The 23,099-nt window shown below is 41.5% G+C and overlaps 1 protein-coding gene across 2 annotated transcripts in view; it reads right to left on the bottom strand.

Moving 5' to 3' along the window:
• RMP24 (ribonuclease MRP subunit p24) overlaps positions 1-23,099 on the bottom strand; it is a 195,053-nt gene that overhangs the window by 2,090 nt on the left and 169,864 nt on the right. For both annotated transcript variants that reach the window (XM_085605950.1, XM_085605951.1), the window contains one exon: positions 10,155-10,336. In XM_085605950.1, coding sequence (XP_085462076.1) covers positions 10,155-10,336 — 182 coding nt within the window. The remainder of the gene's footprint in view (positions 1-10,154; positions 10,337-23,099) is intronic.

Below are 23,099 nucleotides of genomic sequence, written 5' to 3'. Positions count from 1 at the left end.
GACTGAATCTTTGACCCATTGTTATTTGTAATTTGCTCAGTGTGTGTCTATTATGCAGGCGATATCTGTTCTTGCCCTGGTCTGCAGTTATGCCGCATGCATTACATGCAAATGTCTTCTTTTGCATCCGAACGGTTGCCTCGGAATGCTTTCCCCTCTTACATTCACAGAAGCGCTGACGTGAATTGGGATCATGGTTATTTATGATTTATTTATTTTTACACGCCATGGCATTCATATATCATTTTCTTTCGTCTCAATCACATTTCTTTAAGTCTTCCTTGTCTCTTGGGGTGCTACTGTGTGCTTACCTTCCTACTTTAAGTTTTTAAGAAATCGCAGTATTTCTGTTGATAGAGTTCTTCAGGAGAGTCCACTCAATAACAGATCAGCGCATATGTTTATGTTAAACATGAAGTCAGTGTTGAATATAATCACAAAATAATTTTCAGTCGCCATAATTCTGAGATGTTTTTATACATAGGCCCAGATTATGAACCAGGCAAAGCAATATTACCATGCATAATTCTGTCCTGGCTGATCACCACTGGCCTCTCCCTCTTACTAACTAACTAAGTCTCTCATTCTAAATCACTAACGCTCGCACTCTCAATTAATAACTAACTTTCAAAATATCTTTCACTAACAAACGCTCTCTCTCTCACTAACTAACTCTCTGTCAAAAACTAACAAACTCTCTCTTACTACCTCACTCACCCTCTCACTCTCACTAAAAAACAAACTAACTCTCTCACTCAAACACTCTCACTAACTAACTAGATCACTCACTCACTTTCGCTCTAACTAAATAAATAACTCACACAATCACTAACTAACTCTCTCACTCTCAAACAAAACAAGCATTGGCATAGACAATAGGTCTTGCTTTCACAACCTTACAAGTATTTAATTATGCAGTTCAATATCCTTGGTGCAAAAACATCAACTATTGCATAGCTAAACACTTATAAGGTCCCAAAGGCGAGACCTATTGGCTATGCCAATGCTTGTTTTTACTGGGAATCAAGTCCATACTGTAGCACTTGTCTATCTCTCGGTCATAAAGCAGAGCAGTCCACGACCTACTCAGAGGAGGTGGTGTGGGCTAATAACCCCCATTTCATTGGTATGCAACAACAACACTCAATAAATAATTGTCCAGTCAGTACTTTTTCTGTATGAAAAGGAAAAGCAATTTTCATACCCGCACTGCTAAATACTATGCATTAAATTACAAATATGTACATCAGGTAGATGGAAATACCTGTGGTGACACCCTCATATCAAATTACACCCCTAGTGATCCTGAAAGCAAAAACCACAATAATCCCCCCCTCCAACACACACGCTCTAAATACAATATCACACTATAGGGAGGTGTCAAACAAGGAAGGTCTACTGGTTTTGTCAGGGTGTCACCACAGTCGCAAAAGCACCCTCATTATGATTCAACATTGTACCTTCATTTACATAAATAGGCACAATAGTAATAATCAATAAAATTCATTATAATGGTAAACATTTACATTGTTAGTATCAATGTTGTTACAAAAGCATTTTAAATTCAAAAACATGTGTCATTATGAGTGTCATGTCTTCTTTTTGCTACCATTAGACTACCACTGCAGTCAAAGGACCAACCAGAAGGGCTATGAGCACTGCAGAGCCTAAGAGCAAAAGCCCCACTTCTGAGAGTGCTTGAAAATGCAAGCAAAGCTCTCCCACGGTCGGGGATTCAATTCCCAGAAAAGGTAGCTGGAGTTACAAACAACATTCCTGGGGGGCTGCTGCGCCTCCTGGAGTCCCAACAATACCTTTACAGTATGATGCTGGTGCCTCTGCCTATTTTGTGGCACCCCAGAAGCCAACTAGTATGTAAATTGGCCTCTTTGTGGAGTATTATGGGGCGCTCCCTTGTGAAGCAGTGAATTTGTGAGCGGCTCCGGCAATTTGTTTTCTCCTCAGCAGCCTCGCTCTGCATGTCTATTTTTGCAATAATTATTTTTTAATTCCAGGTTTTTGTGCCTACCAGGCACTGCAGGAGGTAGAGGTCATGCAGGGAGCCTTCTCCAGTGCTGCCCTACTGGCTCCTCGCTCGCAAGCACATCACAGAAGCTTTGCGTGGGAGTCGCCACATTATCTGCGACTGGACTTATGCTTCCATCCCTCCGAGAGCAGTAATATAGGGCACACCAGCACCCCCAGACACTGGCAAAAGAGGGCAGCAACAATCCTAGCGAACAGGTACCTGTTTTAGGAGATAAGGGTCCCTAATAAAGGCAATGATTTGTGCCAGCTCTCCGGGGAGATGGGACGCCCAGAGGCACACTGAATTGGATGGGGGTGAGGCGGGACCAACACACGCAACCTCCCCTGGGAAATATTGGCAAAATCGATGTGCTGGGCCCTGCCCACCCTGGGGGGATATTTAGGATATATAGCAGAGCACTATGCACTTGGGATCTTCGTTTCTTTCTCCCTGGTGACCAGACTTTGCAGACCGGTCTGTCAGGCCCTATACGGCAGATTTTCACAATGTATTGCTTGTTTTGCTCCGGGTGGACACCCCTAGCAACCAGGTGCATTCCCTTCAAGGCTCCTGGCATCTAAAGAGGGCCCTGTTCATGGGGAGCTGGATTTTCTGGCTCCCTGTGCCACACCTGTCCTCTGCCGACCTGGCATTCTTCTACTGCTTGTTTGCATCTTGCGCAGACCTTCCATAACAGACAGCCAAATACCCTCCCTGCTAAACTCGCAACTTCCAGAACCTCCTGGATTCTTGAAGGGCACCTGTGGGTCAGCAGAGTCCAGGACTACATCACAGAAGTCTTCAAAGGAATCAGCCAGTGTCCCAGAAAGCACATTCCCCCTATTGTTCCTCAGGTGGTAGAGGGGGGCAAGCACCACTGACCCCAGAGACACCCATCCTAGTCCAGGGTGTCACCTGGAGTCAAAGTCCCAAAGTCCATCCTTGAAGGACATCAGGAGGCTTCCTCCAGCTGGGCATCCTTTTGCCATCACTGCTCCCAGGTCCAATATCTTTTTAACTCGGTCTCCCTTGTGCAGAGGATTTTAAGTGGGGTTCTACAAATCAGCCACCCCTGGCCAATGCAAGGATGTGACATTAGCACTCCATGCCTGTCCCAACCCTCCTGCACAGCATTCGGGGACAATCCAATATGGTGACTTCAGGTTGTCTGTGTAAAGAGCTCCCCTGAGTGCCTTAGCTCTGCCCCTAGATGACAAAACTGATTGATCCCTTCCCACCAAAACTTCAAAGGTAAGCCTCTCCTATGTTGGCCCTCCTCCTCTGTACAAGTGGGCCTGGTCTGTCCCAGCCCTTGTGCAGTGTGAGAAGCTAATTAACAGATGCAGATTTCCTCCCTACCTCTTCCTTTCCAAGAAACTCGGTCAAGCACTGTTAATTGCTCTATTCTATGGGGAGACCTTTGATCCTTCTGCTGGGGAGCCGAGTATTTAACTTGTCTTAATAGGTGGGACCTAGTCCTGGAAACGGATTCTGAGCTAAGCCAGGGAAATATGACAAGTTGGGACCAAGGTCTAGAATCTGATTCAGAGCTGAACCAGGGAAATATGACATATCTTATAGTGCCAGTGTAAGTGGTATGTTGGGGAGTGTAAATTCACACTCAGGCTGCATGTATATTTTCTGATTGGTACCAAGCTGGACCCTTTACGCTGAAGTGAAGCAAAACTGTAGTTTAGGCCGATTTTACCTATAATGTGTCAAACAGTGTAAGCACCGTAGACCTACACTATGAATGCCCAATCACATAAGGCCTACTCCAGATCAAAAACAAACCCTGCAGAGTGCTTCTGTGACTGGCTACCTATGCGCAGACACTAGGTTGCACAAGATGGTACTCTCAGAGAGGCCACCCACACATGTGCGCACACGCATGTGTTCACATGTTGACGTGTAACCAGCTAAGAACCTCTTACCCCAGCTATGCGGAAGCGGCCTTGAAGGCGGACACTGATGGTTAACACTTCCTGTCCATTTACCATCTACTGTGAATTAGACTCCGTTTGTGAGACTCTCTCACAATTAATATCTAACAACCCGGTAGTCAAAAGCAAAAAATCCTGGGGAACTAAATGGATGGAATCCCTTTGCTAGGGGGTAAAAATATATACCGCACTCTTTTCAGGTCCTCAGGCAAAAACAGAAAACATTACTGAGGGCCTGATTAGGAGTGTCCCCTAACGGGAAATTTCACAGCTTTGTGATTTATATGATCAAGGTGATGTGTTTTAAAGAATAAGAAAAATGACTTACCTGTAATCCTATTTTTCTGTCATGGATGTTGTCACTGAAGCCACAAACAGTAGAAAACGTCTGCACATGTGCCGGATCCCCAGAACACTTTTTACAATACATTTCCTCATGTGAAGAAGAAGCATTAAATAAGGGGAAATATGTGTACAAGAGGCCATATTTTCTTTACTTGAAAAGAAATGCATTTAATCAGTTAATTCAGTCAAGCAGAATGTTGACTGAATGATAGAAAACATCACGGTTAACATTTTTTAAATGAAAATCAAAATGAAAATAAGGGCTCTTTCAGTGTACGATCAGACAGTTCAGGAGAGGATCTTGACATTCACAAAACATTTCCCCAGCTATGCTGAACGATAGGAAGGTAACTGGGCTGTTTATAGAGTCAGAGAGAAGAACCATTACATGTAACTTTTGCTTCTCTGTCCGGTGATTTGGTTGGTTATCCTTAAACAGCTAAAAGCATAGAAGGGGAAAAGGAAAATTAGTCATACATTTAGGTTACAATGGGAGGCCTAGTCCACAAACGGTTTTGTCCAGCAAAAGGCAATGTGGATGTCTGAAGCGATGTATAGTGGTTGTTGTACAATTCTCTGGAATGTGAATGTTTCTCATGAGAGGAGTGGTAGCTGCTCTGCCCTAGTGGAATGGGCTTTTGGTATACCAGATAAAGGAATCTTTTCATCCGATAGTTTGTAATTGTACAGGATACCATCCACCTTAGTATGGTCTATTTTTCCAATGGCATCCCAGTAAGGGCACCCCTATAGTTGTTAAAAAGCTCCTTAGACTTTTTTAAATTCTTTTTTTGTTGTCTAAATGGTACTGCAGGGGTTGGAAAAAGGTCAGAGGGGAACATTTTGATTAATATGAAAGTCTGAAACAACTTTAGGAAGTAAGGGCTACAGATATTACTGACAGTTCACAACACCGTATCAACCATGTGTGTCAAAGGAAACAGATAACATGACTCCAATGCTCCTAAACACCATATTAAGCACCAAAGGCAAACGACTTACAGCTGACAAAGACGCTGTTAAGTGCACAAATTGGGCGTGGAAATAGCTCTGACACTGTGCAAATCTACCATAGCCCTCCCAGTATACCCTTGGCTACCAACCCGAGCATACCCCAACATGACCAAAATACATGTAGACAGCTGCAATCAGCTGTCTGGGAGACCTTTATCAAGGGGCAACAGTCATGCAACCCACAACAGTGCTGCTCTAGGGTGAACATACAGTATTAGATGTATTTCTATGCAGCAAACTTAGAGAGACCTGCTGTAGAAGAAACACAGACTTCCCAGCCCCACCACTGACATTCCGCATCGTAGAGAATGTCCTGGTGACACCCAACTACAAAAAGCTAGTGTCTCATAAACATAAAGCAATGCAGGAAGAAGCACCAATATGTCAGCCTGCATCTAAATCGAAATGGGAGGAAGAGCTGCAAACACCGATTATGAATGCACAATGGGAATATTGCTGCTCACAGACAGTGAAACTATCTCCAAATTATGAACTTAGACTAATCAACTAGAAATTCGTACATATATCACACGTCACAGAAACTACACAGGCTCCAGAGAAACAATGCACTGTGAGAGGTGCGGAGAACCAGAGGCAGGTTTTTTTGCAGCTCACTTGGCAATGCCAAAGGATGCATGTGTTTTATGTTGGATGATGACATGTCCATGGAGGTGGTGCAGATGATGCAATTCTATTGGATGATGGCAATTCCGTCTCCGGGCTTGTGAAGTCTGTCTTGCCAAACAATCTTGTAGCTGGAGGGGTGGCCGTGGAGAGCAGGTCCCAGATCTCTGTGGCGTGTTTGATGAGTGAGCGGCTGTTGAGGAGCATGCATGTGAGTGCGGGTTCGGTGAGTGTTGTGTGTGGGTAAGTGCATGAAAACTTTCAGGAAGTGCAGTTGAGCGCTCTCTCAGTGTTGTGTGGTGCAGTGAGGCCGCAGCGTGGGGACCGGCAACTGAGACTGAAGGCACGGAGGGTCGCAGGGTACTGGGGGAGGCTTAGGGTTTCTGGTGCAGTCCAGGCGCAGACTGCACAAACGGTTGGTGCAACTTTGATGAGTTCCACCATTAAGTAGGTCCAGAGAGGGGAAGAAGTGATATCACTTCCCATGCAGATGGATAATGGAAAATTCAACTATGTCACTTGCTGTGCAGATGGATAACAGAAATTGGCCCTCTTGGTTGAATTTGTTCTTTTTTTAGAGACAATTTTGGTTTGAAACCAGTGATGTCACTTCCTGGATGCCGGATGATCTTAACACGCTGTTGGACAGACTTGGAGAAGTTGATCTGCAGACCCAGATCTGACAGTACATCTTGAGTTAAATGAGAGTCATGTTAAAGTTTTGAGTAACTGCCTTATACCAGCCAATCATCCAGGTTGGCTAAAAGACAATGCCTTATTTGCACCAGTCACTACTGCTGCTGCCAAGCACTTCAAGTACACTCGAGGGGCTGATTTTGATAGCATGACTTGCCTATCGCAAAACTCAGGAACCTCCTGTGATTCTTGCATGTTGGGGTGTGAAAATATGCATGCTGTACATCTATGGACATCACCCACTCTACCTGATGGAGATGCAGAAAAAGCTGGTGGACGGCCATCATCCTGAATTCTTCTCTATTCACCAACCTGTTTATGTGCTTGATGTCTAGGATCAGTACACTCGAGTTGATGTTTTCTTTTTACCAAGAAACAGTAGGAAAATATATTTTTGTTCTTTAAATGCTTGAAGATGTGTTCCACTACATTCTTCTAAAAGGAGGGTTACAACTTCCTGTACCAGCACCAGCCTGTCTAGGAGAACAGGTCTCAACAACCACGTTGAATGTTCAGTGACGTGTAATAGAATGCATCGGTTCCTGAAAATACTGAGCGCCCACTTATCCTTTTGTTATCTCCCACCACAAAAAAAGTGGTTGTGAATGTTCCCTACTGCAGACATGCTTTGTTTTGTTTAATAGTATTCAGGTGAGTTCACAAAACATTACTTTAAATCAAACCCAGATTTCACTTCTGATCCAGTGTGTAGATTGTCAGCTTAGGATGAACAAGACTGCTCATAGTCTGACCATTTCCACTTGGCCACATTGTGTGATTCATCTGTCTGTCAGTTTCCTTGGCTGCCAAGAATGTGAGCTTATACTTATAGCTTTAGCAACAACTAAATGTTTACATTTTACACCTAGGTGAACTCTACAAGGCCAGAATCCAAATAGTATGGCTCAAAATCTATCTAGGTGTCCAAGTGTAACATACACATACACAAGTTGGTTTTACATGCTTCAACAGTTTTACAAAGCATGAAGTTTGTCTTTCAAGCAAATCTACTCACAGGGGCTGGAAACACCAGTAAGATTGTAATCTCAGGGCTGGAATGCCCTTTGAGTTCATGCTTATTTACAAATGCATGTGCCTGTGTATATATGTATTCAGCAACTCCTTTCCAACCCCTTTCCACTCTGGAAAATGTAAAAAATTTAATCCTGACAAAGCAGAAATAAAACTTTTTTTTCACCATAAATATCTAGGTGGACACTTTAAATCTATAACCATAAAGGAAGCAACATCCCAAATGGAACACATAAATAACTAAAATCAGACCTTTCTCTAATTAAAAAAGGCTCAACGTCTGCCCTGGGACACCTTGAGCTATACCAGGAAACTAGAGATGGTAGCTCTACGTCAGAGGCTCGAGGGGATCATGTTTCAGATTAAATGTTGGAGCTACAGCTGTTAGGCTGGTATCAGAGTTTACTAAGTACACATTTATTTGACACTTTTCCTTTTGAATACATGCTATTCAAGAAGCAGACTCTCGATTTTTTAAAAACCGAAATGGCTTTATTTTGGCTGTCTCCTGCCTGAAATGTCCTCTGCTTCAATAAAGTCAATGGGGAAAATATATTCCCCAGATTCCTTTTCAAAATCTCCCACTTTACTGTTCTAAAATGTTGGCATGTATGCTTTTAGTATCCAACCAGAAATGAACAGATGAACCATCAGACAAGCCATAATAAAATCACTAAAATATAATCAAACCAGGTAAACAACCTCCAACCCACATCTCCTGTGTTTGCCAATGGAGTTAAAATCCAGTCATTCACGTCTTAGACCAACCTAGGAACATCAGCACCACACTTTCATTCACCTTCTGCCATGACACAGCAAAGCATCCACTCCAGGGCGCACTACACCAGAAGCATAGCAACAACTGCTGCACTCTATCCCGGAGTACTTTTGAAAGACTTCTGCCGTGCAGCCATGTAGAAGAACAGGCACACAGTCATCAAGCACTATTGCCTGGATGTGAACACAGCAGCCAACTCAATAGTAGAACAGCCAGTTCTCCACAATCTTTTGCAGCAAAGGTGAGCCTGCTTCCCGTTTTATTCTAATGTTATGTATTGCTTGCTATTCGGATTTAGGTATGTGAATATATGAAAGACCAAATGATGAAAAATAAATTAATTACTTATCAGTAACTCCAGTCCTCCAGCATTGGTATTTTACACATATTCACATGAGACACTCTCTTCTTCCTGGTCAGTGGCGCACTTTTGCCATGTGCTCCTCATACTCGTATCAAATGAGAGCTACGGCGGCCTTTATGGACACTAGGAGAGTTCAACATTTCCCCTCACTAACTGAAGCTTGGGTTCTTTCAAATGAGGTGGATGTGCTCCTAAACAAACGCTGCTGTTGAGGGCCTTTGGCCATTTTAACATTGTTTACTACTATTTAAAGTTAGCAGGAATTTCCAGCCTGACATCAAGGAATGAGTCAAGCATGTGAATATATGAAAGACCCAATGGTGGAGAAAGCATGCTTATAATGCTGTGCATCTTGGCAAATCTCTTTACTTGATATCACATAGTGCTAGTCATATAAACGAGCAGTCTATCCAGGCAGGTATCCAACTCCTCTCATTCTTTGTCTACACCTGTTGCCTCTCCTGGATCCCTAAGATCTATTAGTGGACAACTGGCTGTTACAGCCAGCATAGAAAAATCTGACTGAGATCATAAAAGTAAAAAATATCAACACAATAAAAGGACCTACAGAGCTAATCAGAGTTGCCAGCATATCACAAACTATAAAAGTGTATGTTTATCTCTGGCACTTCCTAATTCATCACACCACTAATTACTGCATTCCCTAACACGATAACCGCACCTCGAATGCCATCACGCATGACATGAAAGCACTTCAATATAGGTTCAAAGACAAAACAATGCACTTCCAAACACCCCACACAGTGTAATGTGCTACTGTGAATAAGTGCTTCAGTGCTCCACATAAGAGTAGTAAGGGCTATACAAATGGTACAATAAAATACAATTTAACTGCAAACAACAAAATGCTACCCATTTGAGTGCTTACACGATTCGCACCAGCTGCCATGCACAGTATTGTCCTTAATGATATAATTTCAATTGTCATCATTGATGTTACCAATGATGCCATAGAACATGTCATGAGTGATTTAATTTGTGAGGTCATATGTAGAGTATTTCAAGGGCATGAGTTATAGTAACTTGAAAAACTGTAACTGGTGACATTTTTGTGTTTTTTTTTGTTTAAAATGTTACGTTTAAATTTACATTTTTACCTAACTATAACGTCACTTTAACCTTTGTGTTTTTTTCAGTGAATTTCTCGAGACTCTTGAACGTAAAGTAATATTTTACTACAATACCTAACTATTCCAACTCCTAACAAATGATATGTATAACAGTGGAGAAATGTGGACAACTGATAAAAGGTGTTTGAACTTCTAAACCTCAACATCAACTAATACCCATTCAACAAATATGTGGTACCTGGGAGTTATTGCTGGGCTAGACAGGTTTGACTTCCTCCCAGAAGCCGGAGTCTTCTTTAGTTCTGGTGGTGTCATCATGCCATGTTTGGCCTTGGGAGTACTGGGGCTCGTTGACACTAAGAAACTTCTGGTTTCACCAGGGTGTTTCCTCCTTTTTTTGCACATGTTGCATGTGATAACCTGTAAAGGTTTAAAGAAAAGAAGGCAAGAAAACTGAGAAATCCATAAAAACGTATAATTAAAAGAACATTATTAAAATATCAATGACCCAGAACCAACATATTAGAAAATAAATCAACGAATGAATATCCAAATAATTATTTAGGATAAACTAAATATACAGGCTTAATACACAAGTGCTAAATTATCATTATATTTAGTATTTATATTGTTATTAAGTTCATTTCAATGGTTACTATCCTTTTGAATAGGAAAATTAACTTCATGATCTACCATGTAATCTTACAAACATATATAAATACTTTTATCTGTACTATATAAGTATTCAAAAACTGAGCCGACACATGCCACTTACAAATACCTTAACTTGCGTATAAGAAGCAGCAAATTGCGGATTTAAAAAGAAAAACAAAAAACAAATGTGCAATTTTTCGGTTTGGGGCAGGTTCAACTCGGACGCATGGATAATTAATTTTCCACCCTAGCTCCATGCTCTACATTAGCATGTGCAAGTCTTACTTCATACTGTATTATAACATGGTGTTACAGCTTGTCTAACATGAAGAGAATAGTTTTACAGAATTTAACTTGTGATGTGTACAGTTGTGAGCACTGTCCCTAAATGGTTGTGATACTCTGTGTTTCATTGTGCTTGATTTCCTGTAATTATCCGCCTAAGCAGAGACTGCTTAACCTACTTGCTTTATCACTGTCCAGCACAAAAATGCATCATACTATGGCTAGAATAATTTTGAATTGGTGAATGAACATGGTTTAGTCGTGGCCTTGTGGAGAAAAAATTCAAACTCTCTTTGTTTCCACTGAAAGAAAATAGTGTACAAAATACGTTTTACATGTTACATATATAGAGGGCAATTCTTGCATTGTAAATATTTCATTAAGTCTTTTAAAATAGTAGAAATAATGACAAACACACCGCTTCGCCATGATAATTGCACCTTGGCAAATTGAAACAGTTGTGTGAAAAAATACGCTCTTCAAATCAGTACATTCATTTCTTTAACACCAACATATGGCACATGTAGATTTTCCAGATCACTCCATCTATATCAAGCTTTTTGTATCTAAATATCTAAACCAATAATCTCAAACGAATGGATTAACTGGAGCAAATTAAGACTACATATCTTTAAAAAAGTATAATTAAAACATTTTAAGGAACACACATGAATAGGGAAGCAATGGCCGTGCTGTTTAAAGGGCAAGCAAAAGTTGTAATTCAGCCAGTCAAAAGGATGGTAAAGAGGTGATGCCCCAGGAAAATGTCAAACACAAGAAGAAGAAGAAGGCAAGTAATCCAATAAAAAGTAAGAAAATGAGAGTCACAATAAAAGCAACCAATGGTAAGCAATGGACGGATTCTAAGCCCACTGTATTTTTTTGATATGTTCCACAAGAGTGGAAACAGACAGCTAAAAGGTGTCTGATGTTGTGACGTAAAAATCAGGCCTTGCTTGCATCTTGTCGAGTTGAGTAAAGCTACTCTCCTGATACACACTTGCTCTATGTCTTCTCTCTTCAACGTTTGTGAGCAAAGATCATCAAAGGTGTTCCGTACAGTAATCATCCCTGAACTTCCACTTGATATTCCATTCGTTCTGATCTCAGAGCATGTTATAAAGTGCGCAAAACATCCTTGCGTCTTTTCTAATGCATAGTAGTCAACTGATGTAATTCCCAGAGGCTGATAATTTCATGGTGACCATGTTACATAAATTCAACAAACATATTTATGATGAGCCTTAGAAAATTAATTGACGACTACCAACCGTCAAGGGACAGAACAGCCACTCTCAGAAGCCTTAACAGTACTATTGACACATGGGATACCGCACAAGGCAATAACATGTATGCATCAACCTCTAGCCCCCACCTTTACTTTATACTTTACACTCATTAGAATACTTGAAAATGAAATGGGAACAAACACTTGGGCACGCCATATCCGATAAGGAGTAAATTGGTGAAGAGAAATCCATGCTTTAAATATACGCAACTAAACTATTTGCACTGTACATACATAACTCTACCCGGCGCACCTAGCCAATATACATCCAGGGCGTCCTTCAGAATGTCCCAGATGCAGAACCGAGATGGCAGATTTTTTTTACATGGTGTGGACTTGCCAACGCATTATACCCTACTGGTCTAACATCCTTAAGCTGCTGGATGAGCTAACAGGTACAGCACTGCCTAACATGGCAGAGGTGTGCCTGCTGGGAGTGTTCCCGAGACCTAAGTCAGTCAAACACACATCCAGGTTTATCGACCTGGCCCTACTAATCGGGAACGAGCGATATCCATGCATTGGAAAGCAGCAGAGCCCCTGTTAAGGACACATTGGGTTTGTGAATTACCTCAGTGTAGGGCAGCGGAGACAAAGATCATGTTACATATCTATCAGCAGAAGAGAAATAGATCTGCTAACACTCACTGGGACACATTATTTCTGGCTCTATAAGTCAAATCTAATGAGATGCCCCCGTGATCATGACCCACTGACAACAATAAACACATACATGAAAAAATAATACCACACTGTTGGTGAGAAACGGTATATCCTCCCAAAACATACCAGAAAGGTGAAAAATGCCTATGGATAACTAGTGTGATAGGGCATATGGGGTGTACTCTGTAATATAACCAATATATACATTAATAATGGGACAACAGCACAAAAATGGGGAAGACAGTAGCAGTGTTGCATCTGCTGGGACTTGAGGATCAATGGATGGATGTATGTGGGTTATGTTGAAAATGTTTTTAGATGCATATATTTTGTGATTTAATAGCTCTGCCGTGATATGAGTCTACTGCAAAAATATCCATGTATAATGAACAAAGATGCAACAATGACAAAGCATGATTAATTTATGTGGACTTGTCAATTAATAAAGAGCTATTTAAAAATAGGACTACCAACCATCCTTCAAAATCTTAACAAATATCTTCAAGACCTGATCTGTGGTCATTACTTTTCTCGCAAGCATATAACTTCTCCAGATATCTTCCTGCCACTGTCCTTACAACTCATCTAAATCTCAAATTACCTCTATCATTCCGACATTATTTACTATTATTAAACAAGCAGGCCAAATAAAACAAACAAGCAGATTTGAACTCACTGATGTGAAGGTAGCCATGGGAGTGTTGATTTGCTGTTGATGCAGTACAACTGCCAATTCCTCTGAGCTAAAAAGTCAATCAGTACAATGCATAGTATTTATATACTAGCTTGCTGTCGTCACATTCTCAACTGCTAAAACGGCAATCAACATGATTAACCAAAGTACATAGATTTTGCCGTCATTTCAGCTCATGTCAATGAAACTACTTGAGTGCATCCAACTGTACTGGGTCAACTACCATAGGCAATGAAGCGGATGCAGACACACGCTATGAAGCAGTGGTTCAGGCTCTGAGATCAATGGACACTGACAGAACAACAATAATTCTAAAAACACCTTTCACTAAGTCCAAAAATTATAAACTAAAAGGATCACTGACAAATCAGCACCATGCTTGTACAATTAAAAGACAGCATTTGTTCCTTTCATGCTCCTGCACTTCCCACCTCCGCTTCTAAACTCGCTGATTAGTTTAATCAACTTCTGGAAACGCCCAAGACACCACCATCCTGCTGTTATATACAAATATCAAGTACGTAGAAACAATCATAGGTATCATAAATTAAGAACAGAATATAATAAATTATATTGACATGCAACATAAAATTACACCCCATGCAGAGCAGATCATGGCCTAACGATGCCCACCCAGGTGTGGTGAAACGTCATAAAAACTCCTCTAAGATACAGGAAGACTAGAAAAACATGGTCACCTTTTAATATCCCGAGGGCAAAAAGGGATATAAAAATCTTTTGACCTTATAGAACTGGCAATACTGAAGAACTTGCAGTAATCGCCCTCACCCCCACCGAGGGGATTTTCCCATGCTGAATAGGACAGCTTTTCAATATGGTTATGTGGCACAAGAAAAAAGTGTGGTTCCATACGTTCCATGATCAAAAGATAAATAAACAATCAAAGTACACAACATGTAGGGTCAAAATCCTTGAATACTTGATTGTTGACTGATGCCTTATAAACAAGAAAAACAAACTTTCATTTTACGTTTATTTCAATAATCCTTTCTATCAGGATTTAAATAGCACTTAACCGCCATCTTCTTAAGGTGTCTGTGATTACCATAGCTAAGTTAAAAATGTAACCTATCAGACTAAAGATTAGAGTGGATTGAGACGGACTTTACAGAGATGGATAATCGGATTAGCGAAATTAGAATTTAAGAGCATCTTATAATAGGTGTTACATCTATATTTTATTTTATCAATCATATTTGTCATTTGTGGTAGGTACAACAAAGCAAAGATATTGTAATATGAGCTATTGTAATAGTTGATAAAAATGTGAATGAATACTCTGGCATCACATTTGAATGGAGCAGTTAAATGAAGTCCAGGGGTAATGAAACTATAGTTCAACAGTAGATACAGCAATTTATAGTGACATTAATGAGGTTCTTTCCATGTGCTTCATCTGCAACCCCCAAACTTTTCCAATGTATCAAGGGAACTCGTGATCCTTGTAGATAGTGGTTTCCAGAATCATATATTTGCCTATCCGCAAGTTCCATTTGTACATTGCTGGGATTAATTTTGAGCTACCAGGAGATTCACAGCATAACCTTCAGAGTACCAGACCCAAACTAAATAAGACCCTGTGCACCCATTAATATCTCAGTCATATAGAATATTCAACTTTGCCATCTTCAGAGTGAGAGCTACAGGTAGACCCAACACATCTTAACAAATCAGCACAATCCGGCGACACCAAACCACACAACAAAACAACTCACCACCATGCCATAATCGCGTCAGTGTAAAATATACACTCTGTGGGTAGTGACATTGCATGTGGCGGAAAAAGTACTTGCCATCTCTCTGTGTGCCATAAGAGCCACATGCAGGTGTCTGGCGTTTCAGGGATCCTGGTCCGCTTAACCCATCAACGTAGGGAAAAGACTTGTTTATTAATTATCAGATCTCTGTAAATCTTTGTATTTTCTTATCTTGCATGTGCCTCAACTGTAAGCTTACCTTCTGGGGCACTGAAATTGGTTAGATTGTCGAGATCTTTGATGTATGATGTTAGTGAATGATGTAAATCCACATATCAAAAGATTGTGTGGGTAGGAAACGGAACAGGAGCTTATAGTTCTGGCACATCAACTTAAAACTCCCAGCGAGTCCCACCCCTCAAAGACCTGTAGGGCAGTCACAAGTGCTATATCCATGCCAACCCACTAAAGGATTTCCTGCATCGGGAACCATCCCACACCATGTCCTTCAATGAGTCCTCCCAGGTTTTGAAAACCACCAAAGCTGCACTAGAAAGAGGCTATCTCCCGTACAGACAGTGCGGATACAAATGTGTGACCATTGCCCGTATATGAGCCCATCCCAAATAATCAATGACCACAAGCAAGTGGGATGCTCACAGGTAAGAGAGGACAACCTTCACTCACAAAACTATGTATATTTATTGCACCTGGTCATACATACCCATATAACTCATTTCCGTAGTTAAAAGCCCACACCATTGTGTCAACCTCCCAAGAAAAAATGCAACTAAATTTTATAAGCGTACTTTTGTAGAATTTAACGGAAGAGACATAATTTTTACCAGTCGTTCTCGCTAATATCTACAAAGGTAATAGGCCCCAGTGATGAAAATCATATTAAATTAAGGGTTTCCAATTTGGGAGCAATAATGAGCAATATTTCCTAAACAACTGCATGACTCAGACGCAGTAACAGATATCAGCAGGTGATGGCATCTTGTCAGTACAACCTTGAGATCAGACTGGGTAGTTCATTCTTGCATGCTCTTTCCACTACAAACTTGGTAGACACTGAATTTGTCCCACTTAATTTCCAAGATAAATTCATAATGTACCTAGCCATCGGTCCAGTACAACATAAAGGAAAACACAACTTTCTATTCCCGGGGTACACTGAATGCCTTAGGATTTGGTGTGCGATTGATCTATTGCAGAAGTAACTCCACGCAAAACCCAATATAAGCAGCAACAGGGGGCACCTCTGCCAAGTGTCCCGTCTAATAAAATGATCCTGTCAGCCATCTTGCTATTGCCAGAGTATTGTGAAGGCATCTTTTTTTACGGCACATGCATCATTCAGGCCTAAACCAAATTTGGTCTGGGTGAAATAATAAACAGATAACTTTGAGAAGGCAATTTGCCAATACTTCAGCAAAACCTTTTTCCTCAATAATAATATGACATATGGCCTTGAGGATGCACATCAGTGGGGTGTCGAGTCTACGTTTCAAAGGTCAGTGATGGCTGCTTCACCTAAATCCCCAGGCAAGGCTCTTTCCAACAGTGAGACATCATACACTGCACGTAAGTGGGGGGGAAGGGCCTTTGTGAATCTCTTTGAAAATTCTACAGGGCTGGGAGTTGTCGACAGTGTAGCTGCTCTATCACCTTGTTCACCACAGATTTGGAGATTGGCTTTTGGACTGCAGACCTCTCTATGTGGGAAAGGCTGGCAATAAAAAGGATTGCTGAGAATGCACAAAGTTACACGAGCCATGTAATTTTTAATACTAGGTAGCAAACTTGAGATCTCTCTCCTTGGTCTGTGGCCAGCTGCCATGTCTCATTTAGCATCCCACCTGTATGTCGAATGACCTCCTACCTTTTGCTGAGCCAACATATCAGTATTCTAGCCTTATTCCCAGATTCCTAGAACCTAAGTTGGAAGGCTGTCTAGATCCATCTGGCCTCATCTTGGAAAATCTGCTGTAAATTCAATTTAGAACATTCCAGATCTCACAGCATAGCCCCATCTGCTGTTACATGTTACTGAGCATTGAGCTCAAGAGTAAGTGCTTCCAAGCAACCCACAGCCTAAATTTTGTCCCTTTTAAACTTCTATACGACACCCATCTTCTTAGTTTTAATGCTAAGAGGTGAGAAACTCTTAGCATCAACTTGAATGCTTACCACAAAACTGAGGGGAAATCCACTGAACTCATTTTTAAGGTACCAAGTGTTAAGTCTCTATGTCCTTTTCAATGACCCCACTCATGTGACCTACCACCAGTTAAATGGGAGGATGTTCGGGTAATCCTCTTGTGCGGAAGCATGTCATAGTTACCCTAGAGAGATGAAATACAGGCATGCAGAAAGGGTCTATTAGGGAAAAAGGATTTATGTGCATCAGAAAAGAAAGTGACTCCACAGTTTTTCAAGAGATCAAGACCCATAAATTACTAGGGCCCAACGAGTGTTTAGCAAGTGGCCTGTTCCTCTGTTCAGTGTCTGTCTGGTACTCTCTTTTAATAAAGGTTCTAGCCAATCACCAAATCTCTATTTAGTACGGCTAAACTTAGTGGCACTTGGTCTAGGGTACAATCCAGGAACTGCAGAAACGTAGTTGTCAGTAGTGGTGAGGCGAAAACATTCAGAACATTAGCATTGTGCCATGTATTTTCTATGAACATTAGATATCTACCTTAATGGTCATGCCAAACCCTTGGAATTGTGAAGGGTTTTGACTTTTGAATAAGATCACTAACCTTCAGTAACCCCTGATCAATCCCACATGTGAAATTGTCTCGAACCCTTATGTAGCAGGAATTTATAATTAGTGTTCATCAGGTGCATCTCTTTGTAGAAACAATCTATTTGGATTTCCACGTTATACCGATTTCAAAATGTCTCTCCTATTGATGCTATCACTGGACCTGTTAACATTCCATGACATGTCTCTGATTTATGAAGCCCTGCCTATGATGAATAACAGTAACAGAAAACTGAATATAAACAAATTGCAACAAAGCAAACAGCCCCATCCCACTCCCTCCTATTAATTCTGTATCTAAAGCATACGCTGTGAATCCCCTGATGGTGCCTCGGAGCTAGTCATCATTGCCAACCCACCAAGATTACAAAAAAAATAATTCCCCTCTAGAACTAAAACCCGAATGTGTGGGCTAAAACTGAGTGAGCATTCTTAACCTTTCAAATTCTGCATTCACGGAAATAGTTATGTATGTGCGTATACCATTTGATATAGGGCCAGGTCCCATGGAGTCCACCTAAATGCGTAGCATCCATGAATGTGCAGGTTCCCCACAGAGATCCTTCCTCTCTGTAGCACAGTTCCTCAGGCATGTTGAAAATGTAGGATTTCAAATTAAATGGTAACGTCAACTTTGCTGGTTATAAGAGCATATATTTGTTACACAGTTCTTAGGATCTCAATGCGGTCCATTTTGCGTTTTGCATTGTGAGGTCTAGGTGGCACTCCTGGAGGAGCTTTCCGTGCTAGTGCGTAGTGTTTGGCAAAGCAAGAGGTGAGTTTCTATGTAGGAATCAACATAGGTAGTAATACCTCCAAGAAGCACTGCAGAAGGCCTCCCTCATCTCCTTTGGGAAAGCAAACAAAATGGAGGTTATTCTCCTGATTTCACCCCTGTGTGCCTTCAACATAGTCCTCTAATGTCTTTGATTTGTTAGCAGAGTGTGACTCTGTTTCTTAATGGTGACCTACAATTCAGTCGTCCAGCTTTGCATCACTCAACAGTGTCAGAAGTGCAGGGCCAGCTGCCAAGGAAAGAATTCACATCAGCCTTGGGAGAATTGGAATATTCTGTTTGACGGGTGGTGGAGTTAATGACATCCTGGGTTGTCACGGAATGATGGGGACATGGCAAAGATGGGAAATGTGGAGGATGTGAGGCTTCACCAGTAGTCAAGACACCTGGACAAGAGTGACCAGATACCACTGCAGTAGTGAAGACCCAACTGGTACCAAACCTTTTCCCTGACACAGCCCCAGCGGCACGAAACAAATACAGGGAATTGTGTTGAACACACTAGTTTTTTTTGTTTGATCAGTTTATTGTCACATTTATATATGACAGATTGATGAATATCTCTCAGTGTTTACCCCGATACATAAATCATCTTTACAAGCAGTCTTCAAGAAAGTCTATTACAGCATACATTGCAGTCTGCAGTACAAAGTACATGCTTACAGTTATAGAAAAATACACAGCCCTTGTCGTGACATGCAGCATTAGTGTCCATATATAGTGCACATTTTCAACAAGAACAAACAAGATCAATATAGTTCCCAACTAAACAAACTAAACAACACTAGGCATGCCGATACCTCCAGCCTGTCCCTCTCCTCTGTTACTTATTACCTTTATTTGCTGTGTTTCTAATCTAATTTGTACGTGTCAGCACATTGTTTACCCCTCTTTCGTACTTTTTTTCTCGTATAAGCAGGACTATACCCCCCCCCCCCCCCCGTCTATGAGAAATTGACACCTAGTGTTAAGCTTAGTGTACCGCACCATACTTGACTCACATAGCTGGATCATTTGGTATATTCTGTAAGTTGTTTGGAGTGCAGTGGTTATTGCATTCCAGCTAGCCGAGAGTGGGAACTTACGCAGACCCAGTGTGTCTTCTCTTATAAGCGATACCCCTTCAGCTCTGGCCCAGTTAACAACTTAACAAGACCATGCAGCTAATGTCAGAGGGACTTGGGATTTTCAGTGTTTTGTTATGAGCCTTTTAGCTGTTATTAGACCAAAATCTATGAATCGGTTCGTGGCTCTGTGTGTTTTGTTTCAAGGAAATAGTTTTGTTTCAAGGAAATAATCCCAATATGCATATTTTCCAAGAGTTTGTGATTTGTCGCTCAGTGCATTGAGATAGTAGCTTAGTCACTCCCTCACAGTATTGAAGCAATTTGTGACACGACCACAGCATGTGTGTTAGATCTGCGCTCACATGAATGCATCGGGGGCAATGTGAGGATTTCCTATGAAAATATCGGTTTATGTTTCCGGAGTGAGGTATGCTCTATGCACTATATAATACTGGAAGAATTCGAACCTGGCGTTGCATGGAATATGTACTGGAGTTGCTAATATTGTGGTCCATTTTTTGTGTGTGCAAGGGTGACCCAGGTCTACTTCCCACTTTGTGTGTAAAGCGGTCAGATCGATAGCTGTATGGAGTCGTAGTGCTTTTGCAAACCATCGGGTAAGGTGACTGCCGTTCCCCATGACATGGATATATTGGAGTACCATGTGTGTCTGCAGTTCTAGAGTAATGTCTCCCCAGCTGTTTTGTAATGTCCTGGACCATGAAGCATGTGTTAGAAATTGTCCTGGGGGTAGGCCCTCCTTCCGCATCAGAGCATTGAATAATAGAAACGTACCATCTAGATACAAATCTCCCACTGAGTGTATACCCGCGGTGCGCCAGGCTTCCAACTCGGCTAGAGTGGTTGCACGCGGTTCTCTGGGTGTCCCGAGCAGCGGGATCGCCGGTGTATAGGGTTTTACATTCTTTGTGAGGAATAGTGCGCTGCGGAAGCATTGATATGCCACTTGTAGCAGTAATGAGAATGGTCCTTTTCTCCTTCCACACGTATGGAAGATAGAGAGAATGGCATCTATTAAATAAGATGTTGCCTCAGTCTCCGTGTCTAATAGGTGTCTGCCTTCCACCCAGCGTGCCACCCATTGCAACTGGGAAGCTATGGTGTTGAACACACTAGTGATGGGTGCAAGAATGAATGTATCATGATAGATAGAAGGAGCTGAAAGGGAGGCTTAGTCCAAACACATCCCTGGACATGACACAAGGCTAGAGGGACCTCCCACACTCCATTAGTGAATAGAACAAAGAGTTTATCAGTGAAAACGAGTTTTACTGAATCTGTGGTGAAAGCTGTGGCAGTTCAGCTAGAGGAGTCATCACAAAATGTTGTGAATATGTAAAGGGAGTAGGGACAACTGCTGATGGACTCTGGTCCTTGGAGAGCCAAAGGTGATTGGCAACCGCAGAATGGAGATAACAACCACTGGAGGCTGAAGTGTGGAGGAATCCTCTTATCGGATTTAAATTTTGAGTCACTGGCGAGGAAGTAAACCATTTGGCGAAAGATCTTGTGGTATCAGTAGGAATTTCAGGTACAGTTAAGAATGGACTATGGTTAAAAATGGACTATGACTGCAAAAAGTAAGTGTTTACGAAGATGGAATCAGCTAAGGCTTTTATGGAGTCTTTACCTCCTGACACAGGGTGAGTTTGGCTCTGTTTGATAACACTGGTTTGTCTGAGAGGCTTCTGGGACAGACAGGATGACGTTATTTACAAGGTGGGCCAGGCTCATGTTTTGGGAGGGAATGTTAAGGGAAGTAGGTTCAAATGGATTTCCTGCTAGTGTTCTGTCTCTTGTTACTCTTGCTTTGTGTTGCCTCTTAAGGCTCATGAGGGCCTACTAGGTCTAGAATTGAGTATCTTTTTGTGACAAGTTTACATTTGAAACTAAATATCAGCGGTTACATAACTGTTAACAGTGAAATATATTATCTAAACTTATTTAAACCTAAAAAGTATTTCTTGGCAAATAGAGTCTATTGTCAGTGCTGTCAGTGCTACAGTACAGATGCCATGCTAAGCTTCAATGTGTAGGAAACAGACACCGATGTAGCTGTGAGAGCATATCCAAAACTGCCTGGTCCACTGCACACTGTTTACATGCTTACATGGGTGGGGGCCAGGATGCTGCCCTCCAAGACACCAGTGCCTACAAGACTATGATTAAAAAAAAGATTATGAGTCCAAAGAAAATTCTCTGTGTGAAAGATGAAGCTAAATTCCACAGTGGCCATGTCTTTACCGTAACCTTGGCAGTGGTGGTGATATAAGCGGCAACTGTGGTCGTAGACTTTAGGGATGACATAGCAATTAGGTACTTGTGTGGCAATTACCTGATAGCAACAAGGTTAGTGGTAGCAGCAGAAAGATAGTTGAATGGAGGTTTCATGCTGTCCACCTCCATCCAGCTAGTGAAGAAGTAGCTTCTGAGGGGGTGAGACCGCAAAAGGTTCAAACTAAATGTTGGACATAGGCAGGCCCCAAGGATACAAAGGATACATTTCAAGCACATCAGACTTTTCAAAGTGATCATCTTAATGGGAGACCAAGTTTTGGAGTTGGGGTTGTAACCAGATATATAGGAGTTCTTAGCTGCTGCTTTCAAGCACAGGCAGAGTTCCCCACTCAGGTAGGAAGCAGGCTAAACACCATTATGGAAAATACCAGTCGATTGAAGATGTGCTGGGGAGAGGGAATCCTTTATAGTGAACCCTCAAATTCTGCCCAGGGACCAGCAAGGGAACTAGTTGTCCTTCAGCTAATTAGGAATTTCCTGATGCAGTTAGCCCATGAGATGGGCCAAGCTGAACATTAGGAAAATGACAGAAAGTTTGACCCATCTCTTCTACTCGTCCAGTATAGGACAGGATGAGAGCTTCTGCACGAACTTACAGGACCCTCCAATAGGCAATGCGGTTACAGACTGGAACTGGCAGAATAAACATCATTAAGTAAAATAAAGATCTGAGCATAAATCCATAGCTGATAAAGTATACTTATATCCCTATGGAAAAATAACAGTGAAGGTACGATTTGCTGGCATACTTATTAGTGTTGTGCAGTATGCAAATACAAACCGACCTGCCATACTAACCTCGGGTTATAGAACTATACCTAAACATACAGTTGTCAAATAGACCACAGGCAAAGCTAATTCCTCTTAGAACCTGGCTAAAGGGAAGGTCATGGGCGAGGCAGGAATCAAGCCGCATTTTGAAGTTC

Source organism: Triturus cristatus, chromosome 5_1 (genome assembly GCF_964204655.1).
Source record: "Triturus cristatus chromosome 5_1, aTriCri1.1, whole genome shotgun sequence".
NCBI classification, from domain to species: Eukaryota; Metazoa; Chordata; class Amphibia; order Caudata; family Salamandridae; genus Triturus; species Triturus cristatus.
This window is presented reverse-complemented; position numbering and strand designations above follow the sequence as displayed.